Source organism: Papaver somniferum, chromosome 8 (assembly GCF_003573695.1).
Source record: "Papaver somniferum cultivar HN1 chromosome 8, ASM357369v1, whole genome shotgun sequence".
NCBI classification, from domain to species: Eukaryota; Viridiplantae; Streptophyta; class Magnoliopsida; order Ranunculales; family Papaveraceae; genus Papaver; species Papaver somniferum.
In genome coordinates, this window is record NC_039365.1 from 10,427,478 (window position 1) to 10,438,654 (window position 11,177).

Sequence of the window (11,177 nt, forward strand, 5' to 3'; positions counted from 1 at the left end):
CATGTTATAATAAACCTCAGAACGATCTTGATGTCCCGACACATGACCAGAGACTAATGATGGAACAACAACGATATTTGGCGAAGAAAACTCTGCTTCTCGATCTTGAGAATAATCTACACCTGTGTTAGGCAGCGGTGCCGATTCATTTTTTCGATCTCTTCTCTTCTTTATACTCTTTGCCACTCTTCTCACTATGTTGTTTATATTGTGTTAGAAAATTTTGATTTAAAAGAGTTTTAGAAGAAGGAAAATTGTGACTGAAAATGAAATAAGTGGAATGAATTTATATTGTTCAAATAGAGCCGCTGCAGATATAGGCGTTGGAGAGTCGAACATTGGAGTTTTTGGGTCACAAGCCCGCGCAGCCAGCATTTTTGCCCCACACGCCAAAGTTTTTGTCGACCACGCCTGCATCTCTGTCTCCCACGCCAACGTTTGGGCCACGAACACGCGCCTGATTATCCAACGCCCACTACTTTACCACAGCGGAAAATCGAATTTGGCCATCCACGTGACTGAACAAAAAAACTTATTTGGCCATTGTCATAGGAATTGCCCTTAACCAAGCCAGTGTGGTATTGGACTATATTACCAAACAGGCTAAGATAAGAAAATCAATAACGAATCCCCCAAAAATGTCTACACAATCGTGGCTACCATATGGTCCAAATCCCACTGGAATCAGTCCGGGACACCTTAAATACACGAGGAACATGGCATCATCCCTAGACCTTGTAAGCTCTTCTTTCTATAGAGCCATGGTTCCACGGCTCCCCAGTCTAAACCTACAAACTGACCAAACCAGAAAAAGAAACAGCATCCCAGTAAAGGTCGCGAAAACAACAACAATGGCGGAAAGAAAAAAAGAAGACTCCAAGAAGAAATCAAAATGGCCGAAAATTAATCCTAAAACGGATCTTCAAATCAATCTTCTCAAAGAAACTCATCTCTTTAGGGTATGATGAATTGAATTTCAAGCTGAATTTGGGAAATTTTACTTTATTTACAATTTTTAGGGTTTTAATTTATTTTTATTTTTTGACTTTTTTTAGGTGCCGAATTTCTTTACATCTGCGGAATCAAAAGGGTTTGTACAAGCTGCAGAGTTGATGGGTTTCACTCGTCAAGGAAGTCTTGGACCTACTAGAGGAGAAGCTTTCAGAGATAATGATCGGATTTCTGTGGATGATCCTGTTTTAGCACAAACTATTTGGGAATCTGGGTTGAACAAGTTTTTCACTGATATTAAAATCCGGGGAAAAGTTGCTGTTGGATTGAATCCTAATATTAGATTCTACAGGTAAATACACTACTCTCTGGAATTTTTTTTGATTAGTATGAGCTGAATTGGCTGTAGTGAATTGCATTATGTAGTTTCCGTGTTTCAAATTGATACAAACAGCATTAGTGTTGAGGAATTCAGTTTAAAGTTGCACAACATTTATGGGAATTGCATGTAGTTTGGACTGCATTCGTTAACATTAGTGGTGTGTAAACTTGAGGCTTCTTATAGCCTATCGGTTGCCCTCCCATGCTGTAATGTTCTTGGTTATCTTTAGACTAGTATGAGCTGGTTGACTAAAATGAATTGCGTTAGGTAGTTTGCGTGTTCCTAATCGACACAGACAGCATGAGTTTATATGAATTCAGTACATATGGCAAAACATTTATGGGGATTGCATTTGTACACGCTAGTCGTATGTAATCCCGATGCATCTTATAGCCTATAGGTTGCACTCCAATGACGTAGTATTTGGTTCTCAACCAATTTTGAAGGATGAGTGTGCAAGAGCTTCTAGATTCATCACCAGTGTCATAGTTTGCTAATGTAGGATGGCACGGGTTACATAATAGATGATTAATTGGATGACATGGTTTCCTGTTAATTGTTTTTGCTAGAACGAATGAGGAGTCTCTATTTTTTTCTCTCTTAAATGTTGTTCAGAACCGAGAACACAACCAACGCATTCATTCAAATTGCGCAACACTTACAGGGATTGCATGTAATTTGGAAGCGTTCATCCGCACTAGTGATATTGATCACCAGTCTCTTAGTTGGCTAATGTAGGATGGCAGGGGGTACATAACAGATGATTGATTGTATGGCATTATAATGGTTCACTTTGTTATGGTTTCTTGTTAGATATTTTTGCCAGAATGAATTAAGAGTCTTCATTTATTTATTTTTCTCTTAAATGTTGTTGGCGTGTTGATTTTTTAGATACAAGACTGGGCAGCGATTTGGACGTCACATTGATGAAAGTGTTGAACTAGGTGATGGACGGAGAACGTATTATACATTGCTAATATATCTTAGTGGTGGTGGGTCGGGTCAGAAAACAAAGACAGAGATGAGCAGCCAAAAAGATGCTTCTGTGGAGCCTTTAGTTGGAGGAGAAACTGTCTTTTACGGTCCTAGAAGAGGTGTTGTTGCGGAGGTATTTTGTTTATTTTACTTGCTGCAGTTTACTTATTAGAACCGTTGAAATCACCATCGCTATTATTAGTGTCTGAGCTACATCTTGTATTGATCATTTTGTTTCTAACATAAATTATTCTAATAGGTTGCCCCCGCTGAAGGGATGGCTCTGCTTCACCTCCATGGAGATAATTGCATGTTACATGAGGCCCGTAATGTAGCGAAGGGTGTTAAGTATGTTTTCCGCTCAGATGTAATCTTTGCTTGATGGTCATCTGTCGTCTCTCCTTCAATCAAAGTTCGAAGTTCTTTCTCTTGAAAGAGTTTTTGTTTTTATAGTTTCTGCATTTCGATGTGGCATAAGTTGGGTTCAAATTGAGACCCCAAACTTGCAACAATCAGCTGTATCAGTCTGTGTATAGTCATCCTCTCTGTATTACAGTTATTTCCTAAGCAATTACTGAACTAGGCACACAATTATTTAGAACAGGAGAACAGTATTTTCTGATTCTGATCCTGTAGTAAATCTGAAATCTGAATTGATCTGAAAGGATATCCTACTGATTTCTTATTTATTTCTGCCTTCCATCTGTGCTTCTGAGCTTGATATTTACAGTTAGTTTTTCGCTTGATATTTACAGTTGGTTTTTCTTCAATCTCGTGTCTCTTTTCATTTTATCATTTTTTTTTTCTTTTTCTGATCAGGCCAAAGCTAGGCCCCAATGCCTAGCACAACTTGTCTAACCCTACTACATTTAAAATCTGAACTATGATTACACAGATGAAAAGATGAAAATTTAAAATTATGATCACAAAGATGAACAAAACGGAGAAGCAGAATTAAAGAAAGACCGAAAACTGAAAATTCTACTTCAAGCTGTACAGAATTCATATGTAAGGTTCACTTCTACAAAATTCTAGAACTACGTCTACGTATTTACTCGAATCGAGCCTTCGGATTGTAATCATGGCTCAACAGAAACCGCACCCTTGGCCCATAAAAAAAGTTCACCATACGACTTTTGTTTAAAGGCTCCAGAAAATACCCAATCCAAGGAGAAACTAGTGATGTGCAACTATATCTGAGAGTAGAGCTATTAAGAAAGAAGAATGCAGCTTTACCAGTTCACGAAGGCAAAGCATCTAACGTGGTGAGATGTTGACAAGCTTAGCACGCCGAGTATGGGGGTCCAATTCCATTCGAAACCCAAGCTCAGTAAGTGCAGGCACATCTGCAGACCCTTGAATCTCCAATTCTGCAACTATTTTCTGGTTCTCTTCGTTTCCCTCGAGCAAATTCCTCACTGCCCAGATTCCACATTCCCTCAAAAACTCATTGTCGTCATCAGTAACGCATTGTTGTAACAGCAAAAGGATAGCATCTTTCTGCCTAATAGCATCCTGCACATGCTTCATTCCATACAAACAATTGGCTATAACAGCAACTATATCCCTCCTAAACCCTTTATAAGGGCAAAACTTCAATTGTACAGAAGCGCTCTCTTGTGGAAAAGATTTCTTGATTGTCGAAGGAGGCTCCAGCTCACGAAGAAAATCTATAAGAAGATCAAGAAGTCCTGATGACAGTAATAAATCAACTATGGTAACTGATTCTTCACTTTTTAATTTAACTCTATCCTGTGCACAAATATCCCTCAAAATGTTAATTGAATACCCAAGAACATCAACTGCAGGAGTACCAGTTGGAAGCTTGGATTGCCCTCTCGAGAAAAAATCAACTACTGTAACAACTCTCTTAAGTATTCCGAGAACAGAGAGGGCAAACTTCTTGGGTACGAGTTCATTACGTTTCTTGTTCAAGGTCTCATAGAGGACACTCAATAGAAATTCATTCTCCAGTGTAAAAATATCATCAGTGTCCTTCAAATTGTTGTTCTTCTCGACAACACTAGCTGTGCTCAACATAAAAAATAACGGTGAAAAATAGGATTCCTCGAGGCATATTTTTGCAAGAAGCCCCAACAACCAATCTTCCCTGAGACCATCTAATAAAATAACAAAAGACTATAAATATAAAAAATACAAAAATATGTTCTGCATAAAAACACAACAAACGTGATCCATATCAACAAGAGATCAAAACACTTATGCATAAGAAGACACAAAAAGTTACCTCTTGAAGCAGTTGTAACAATTTCCGCTACGATCTGTAACCCTTGAACCTCACAAAGCTGCCTCATTATTTCATTACTTCCGTTGCAGCAAGAATATAAAACCATACTTAAGACATCAGAAATTTTCTTCACTCGAACTCTAGCAATATCTTTAAATAAAACAGGAAAGAGTCGAAACCAAACAGCAGCCTGATGTTCCTCCCCAGCTCCACATACATTGCCTAGAAGCTCCAACCCAAATCGGATAATCTCGATAATCTCATCACCGAAGTTTGTATCAAAACAAATTGAATCAAATGCCCTAGCGACGACATCGACTCCATCTTCCTCTATGAAGCAATTCTGATTCAAAATTTCTCCCGCACAAAGGTTTCTAAGAAGTTTTAAAGACAACGTAACAAGAACATGATTTGAAGAGGACATTTGACATCTGATGAGGTCAAGAATTATAGGTAGGATCTTGACTGAAGCAAGATTCAAACGACCATCAGGAGTTTTAGCAGTTTCAATAAGATTTTCAAGGGCTTGGTCTAATTTGGCACAATTAGCACTAGCAAGCAACGGGTCAAGAATATGCTCAGGCACAACCAATGTCAGGGGCGACGTGTTCTCCATCTTTTTATTTAACACAAGAGTTGCAAACAACCTGAAAGCTACTAACCTGTGGAAACGAGTGCTAAACATCAGCTTCCATGAAAAATACAGTAAAGAATATCAACAAACACAATAAAAAAACTGAGACACAAAAAAAACAAAAATCTACCTTAAGCCAATGAATTCAATCACAACAAAATTTCATCATAAGATGTCTCTTACAATGAACATGTAGAAATCTAATTAAACACAAAGCCTAAACTAGCAAAGTGAAGACAATTTACTCAAACGTTTAGACTCAGTGGGTTGAATGACAAATCTAGGGTAGTTAATGATGCTTTCCCCTTGATCAAATTGGAGCCCAAATACGATAGATAGAAAATAGCCACACAAGTAGAATACAAGCACAAGTAATTTGCAAACAGAAAACTTTGATTTTATTGCTATAGAGTAAGAACGTACAACGTTTACCTTTTAGGTTTATTTCTGACCTAGGTGTTGTTTCTTCCTCTTGGTTTGTTTTTCCTCTAGTATTCCTCTAGTCTTCTGGATGTGTCCCTCTACAGGAACCCCCTATTTTTGTAGCCTTCTAGGAATAGGACTCCTACTATTCCTTCCAGGCGTAAAAGTCTACTTTTAGAATTACTTGGACCTAGGTATAGAGTGTTCAAATGGGCCTAAAAGAGGATCATCACCTGACCTCTCCTGATGCAGCATGTTTTCTTATTCCAATGTAGTGGTTTGTAACCTCTTTCTAAACAAAACAAGTCTCTAATCCAGATAATCTGTACCACAACAAAAACATTACACAAAAAACACCCAATTATGTACCTAAAACCCTAACGAAAGAATTCATAGGTTCCATGTTTTTTGCTCAATTGATGTTGAGCAAAAGAAAGGTAAATAAAACTGGCAAACAATCAAAACCAAATGCCTTGTGTTAACAAATTCAATGTGTAGACTAAACAAAATAAACCCTAAGCTGTCCAAGATATACATAAAATCTTAAACCTAAGAATAAACAGTGACCAAATTCGTAGTAGAGAAAGAAATTGATCTTTTCTGAGAACTGGAATGATTTCCTTTGATGTAATCTCGTCCTTTGAGCAGAAATTTTGAGTAGTTATCTAGAGACGATTTGAGTACAGGAGTTGGGGAAGAAATAGCAAAAGCAATTTCCATTCTAGAGAAAGAAAATTTAGGGTTTTGAATTATAAAATCTCTCCCGTGGAGTAAATTTTGCAGAATGTCAGTGATTTTCATTGAACGTATCGGGACCTTCGGGTATAACCCCCTACTATATGGGATCAACATATGAAGCCCATACATGTTAACTTTTCTGAGGCTAAGACATGATTTCATTTTAAATATTTCATAAAAATAAGAATCAGAAACACACATTCACCTCTAAAGATCAAGGACATGGAAAAAGAGTCGGGAAAACATGTTATCCAAGGAATTACCATAACAATGTTATACAAAACCCTAAATCCTCTCTAATCCTATTAGAAATTAGCAAACCCTATACCAACCAAAAACCCTTAATCAGGGAAATGAAATTGCAAAGGTGAACAAGAAATTGACACAGGGAGGAGGAGGAGGAGGTTGGGAGAGAACATACCTTTGTGCAGAGATCGTTGCTGGCAGGGATTTCCTGTTTAATGATGGATGGGTGTAAGGGTTTTTGAGATTCTTTTAAGATTTTCAGAGAGAGTGTGTGAATAAATACTGAACACTGTCCCTTGATGTTCCAATAGGAAGTTTGATTAAGGCACCCTCCCCTGAGATTAGCACCACGTTTGTTACCCGACTTCTGTACTGGGCCTACTGCTGGAGTCGAGCGTATTTGGAAATCAACCTGTTCCGAGACATACTAGATTTTTTTGAGGCATACTAAATAATACCAAAATAGAGTCACTAAATAAACAACAAGATCACCCTTTATCCATCCTTTTTGATAATGACATAACTACCCTTATATAATTAGTATTAATGATTATGATTAGATTTGATTAATTAGGAATTTTAAGGATTGATTAAAAATTAAATTATTAGTGTTAAATTAGTAAAGAAATCAAATTTATGTGAGAGAGTTGGAATTTTTGAGAGGAAGAAGAAGAAGTGAAAAAAACTTGGGTTTTGAGATTTTAGTGATTAGAAATGACCAAAATATGTGATTCAAATCAGGGGTAGACTTCTATACGAGGTTTAATGTCCTTTTTATAAGTTGAATCTATCAAAAAATTGAATCTTTAAAACCCAGATCTACTGACCAGATGAATAGTTCGGCTGATAACTTGTCAGCCGAACCTATATGTTTCGAAAATATACCTAGGTTCGGCTAACAACTTGTCAGCCGAACCTAGGTATGTATTTTCGAAACACAGAGGTTCGGCTGACAAGTTATCAGCCGACCTTTACACTGTAATTCACGAATTTAGGTTCGGCTGATTCGAACAAAATCGTTCTTAGCGGAACCTAGGTGTATTTTCAAAAAACTGAGGTTCGGCTCACAAGTTATCAACCGAACTTCACTCTGTAACTGACGAATTTAGGTTCGGTTGATTCGAACAAAATCTAGCAAAATTGCATTAGTCGAACATAGTGTTTCTCTAAATCATATACTAGGTTCGGCTCAAAATTGATATTCCAAGATCAGCCGAACTGATCGTCCGAAAACCCTAATTTAATCTTTGAAATCATAGTTTATCGATCGAACAAAATAAAATCAATCAAAAACAAGATGGGTTTATTACAAATGCATTCTAAAATACATCTAGGATCAATTGAGATTTGGATTTCGCATTCCAACATCGCTCACTTCGATTTGTGTTTCGTTTGATTGATTGATTGCTTGATTGAATTTGAGTCAAAGATGTTTAAGTTTAAAGGTTATTTTGATTTTTGATTTTAAGTTTTTGAGATAAGGGAACTCTAGTAATTAGATTGTTTAAGGATATATAGGTAATTGCACTACTTTTAGACACCCCTTATAAAACCACCCTAGATGGGATAATAAATAAATATGCCTCAAAAGAATTCAGTATGCCTCAAAACAGGTTTCTTTGAAAAAAAAGCAGTTGTTATCCCAAAGGCTGATATATCAATATGTGCTGAGATTGCAGTCCTTTTTTTTATCCGTAAAGATAAATTTATATTAAAGAAATGTTACGTACAAAATTGATTGTCCGCGACCCTCGTGCATGATAAGCAACTCACATAGAAGCCCTCGTACAACCCTCACATAGAAACCCTCGTACAACCCCCGTACATGATAAGCAACCAGCAACCCACATATAAATCCTCGTACAAACGTACAAGATATCCATCAACGGACTGATGGCCAAGGAAAAACCCTTTATATGTTTCTGGTATGTCATGGAAATCTGGGATCGAGACTACTTTTGTGTTCGAATGCAATGCCAGTGTAGAAACTACAGTGCGTTCCTATTTGAATTAATGGGAGCATGACTATTTCTCTAAACAATTGTAGACAAGTGTTTCTATTCAGATCATCGTTTTCTTTGTGGATACAATGGACGCCACATAGTGAGGATAGACTGCAGACAATGACTTGCAGTCTATTATTCGTCAGGTTACAGGTGTATACCGAAAATGCTAAATAGCACCCGGATTTGTACACCAAAATTTGACACCGTTTATGTTTCAAATTTGTATTGGTTTATTTCTTAAAAGGGACCCCCTATTTTTCCTGGTGGGGTAGGGTGTGAAGACAATGAATGGTTGAGAGGACCGTTACATAATGGTGTATTCAAGTGGTGTAGAAAACCGGGGTCTGCGTGGCACTTTCAGGTATGTACCAAACATCCGACTCATTTAGTATTATATGTTTTTAGAGCTCAGGCTTCAGTGTAGGAGATGCCATTTTAATTTTTAAGATTTACAACCCATCAGGCATCAGGTATCATATGATAGAAATTATACTCAATCGCTATGACCGGTCCAGACCCTACCATGGTTAGTTGTTCATCACTGACCATCAATACTGCCAATTTTGACGTCAACCACTGGACCACATTAGTCTATCCCACCCATTTTGTAAAAAAGTCCCCTCTACGAACTAGCTATCTCACATGCCTGCTGAGATATGCCTGGAGAAAACACGAAATCCTAATTGGACAGGTTAATGTTTGCTACCCAAATTGAGCTAGAAAAGAAAACCATTTGTCTCTGGTCATCTTCGCAAACCCAATATGATCTAGAAAAATAGTCGCAACTATTTGGCGATTTTATGCTCGGTTGACAATGTATTATTGAAGTTAATTTTTAACTTTTGTTTAAAAAGAGTGCATTTTACTCTTGTTACCCCGATTTTAAGGGAGTTTTCATCTGATCATCTGCTTTGATATCATAGGGGGTTGCATTGGAATCCAGCATCAACTACGTCTAATTATGGCGGTGCCGGTCCAACCTATCTTCAACGGGAATTCGAGTATAGTGGAAAAATTTGATAGCTCGCCCAATATATACGCATGATTACCTCTACAACATGTACGTTTGAAGAAACTGCAGGCTGGGTAATCCAATTCCTAGGGAATGTGTCAAGTTCTTTGAACCGAACCGAAAAATTGAATTTAATGTAATTACGAATTTCAATTCCTAAGAATCCGATTCCCTCCAAGATAATAAATTTCTATTGCATTGGTCCAGTAGTGCAATGGAATTGAACTCCGGATAAAAACGAAGGTAATTGAATTACCTCAACCGAATATAAACTTTTGGGATTTGAATTGGATTTCTCGGAATCAACATCATATACATGTTTCGATGTTTATTTAAACTTGGTACAAAAAGAATATACATTGGGTCATTCGGTGCAATGGTATTTGTTAACAGTTTAGGAGTCTTAGGGTGTTACCAATTTAGAAGTCTTTGGGGGTACGAGTCAAATATAGGGTCGGTTTTTATAACTTCGACAGTTATTTGATAACCAGTCCAAGCCGAAGCGATTGAATAAATCTGGATCGCAAAGTATGTCCTAATTGATTACAATCATTACAACAATGTTTCTCTTACCAAACACCAGGTTATTGATTTAGGTATTAATGTGTTTGATTGTCTGTGTGTGTATCTGTTATGGAAAGAAAAAAAAAATCTATTATTATGGTTCAAACAAGTTTATGTAGACATAAAAGACACCGGCTCCAAACTTGATAACCAATTAACACAAAAATATTATGTCATCAAAAATGACCAATTAATTTATCTGCGTGATCTATATCGTAACCACAGAATGGTTAACATTTAGTGGTAAGAACATAACAAAAGAATAACTAGGATGTCGACTGGCTATAAGGAGCAACTGATTATGCAAAAAAATTAAAGAGATTAAAGCTTCTTTATAGACGAAAACGGTTTGATCATAATGTCATCACCCTTCCTGTCATCCTTTACCTTGAAACTATGTAAATGCATCGGAACAAGGTTTTCCCCATCATTCTGGTGCAGATATGTTGAATCTCTTGGTGGTTTATCGTTGGATAACGTAAAATCAAATTGGGGACATTATTTTGTATCTCAATTTCTTTTAGGGGTGCAATCTTTTTTGAATTTTAGTTTCCTTACAAGTCTCCGTAAGTTGGTTCCTTAGAATTTGGTCAATTTGGAGTTTGTGTTGTATAACTTTGGTGGTTCACTTAGCTTACTTCTTGTGACCTGAAAACCATTTTTATTCAATTTTAATCTTTGCCAAGGCAAAAGAATAAATAAAGGTTTAAGATACTCTTTTGTTTCAGAATGTTGTAACTGATTATTTTTCGATGAGTCTATTAGTTTTTAATTTTTTTTCTCTCTTGAAGACATTTGTACCAAAAAGTAATAGAGAATAGGAAACTACAAATATGAGTCTCAAAGCATCATAATTTTTTTGAAAAGATCATATGTTTTATTTGAAAATAGCAAGTTATGTTGGCTATATTGTCTGAAACTTTACCTTGCATTGCCTAGAAAGGTAAAACAACAAGTAGGGGAGGCCTTGTGCACAATCAGTCTTCTCATAATCAGTC

At 36.8% G+C, this 11,177-nt stretch overlaps 2 protein-coding genes across 2 annotated transcripts; one reads left to right on the plus strand and one right to left on the minus strand.

The window, feature by feature from the left end:
• The first annotated feature begins 638 nt into the window (after positions 1-638).
• Positions 639-3,010, plus strand: LOC113301877. The gene is made up of 4 exons (XM_026550717.1): positions 639-959; positions 1,056-1,303; positions 2,225-2,441; positions 2,568-3,010. Exons 1-4 carry the CDS (start codon positions 639-641, stop codon positions 2,688-2,690), a joined length of 909 nt encoding a protein of 302 aa, XP_026406502.1. The 3' UTR covers positions 2,691-3,010.
• A 252-nt stretch (positions 3,011-3,262) lies between these two features.
• LOC113301630 (ataxin-10-like) lies at positions 3,263-6,922 on the minus strand. The gene is made up of 3 exons (XM_026550417.1): positions 6,773-6,922; positions 4,557-5,218; positions 3,263-4,428 (listed from the first exon to the last, which is right to left on the minus strand). The coding sequence occupies exons 2-3, from the start codon at positions 5,170-5,172 to the stop codon at positions 3,566-3,568; spliced, it is 1,479 nt and encodes a 492-aa protein (XP_026406202.1). The 5' UTR covers positions 5,173-5,218; positions 6,773-6,922; the 3' UTR covers positions 3,263-3,565.
• Positions 6,923-11,177: the final 4,255 nt, after the last annotated feature.

What these genes read in the sequence shown, in the direction of transcription:
- LOC113301877 (XM_026550717.1), top strand. Translation starts at nt 639, where the DNA reads ATGTCTACACAATCGTGGCTACCATATGGTCCAAATCCCACTGGAATC. An exon ending in CCTAATATTAGATTCTACAG is followed by an intron (nt 1,304 to 2,224) that starts GTAAATACACTA and finishes TTGATTTTTTAG; the next exon opens with ATACAAGACTGGGCAGCGAT. An exon ending in GAAGAGGTGTTGTTGCGGAG is followed by an intron (nt 2,442 to 2,567) that starts GTATTTTGTTTA and finishes TTATTCTAATAG; the next exon opens with GTTGCCCCCGCTGAAGGGAT.
- LOC113301630 (XM_026550417.1), bottom strand. Translation starts at nt 5,172, where the DNA reads ATGGAGAACACGTCGCCCCTGACATTGGTTGTGCCTGAGCATATTCTT. An exon ending in TGTTACAACTGCTTCAAGAG is followed by an intron (nt 4,429 to 4,556) that starts GTAACTTTTTGT and finishes TTATTTTATTAG; the next exon opens with ATGGTCTCAGGGAAGATTGG.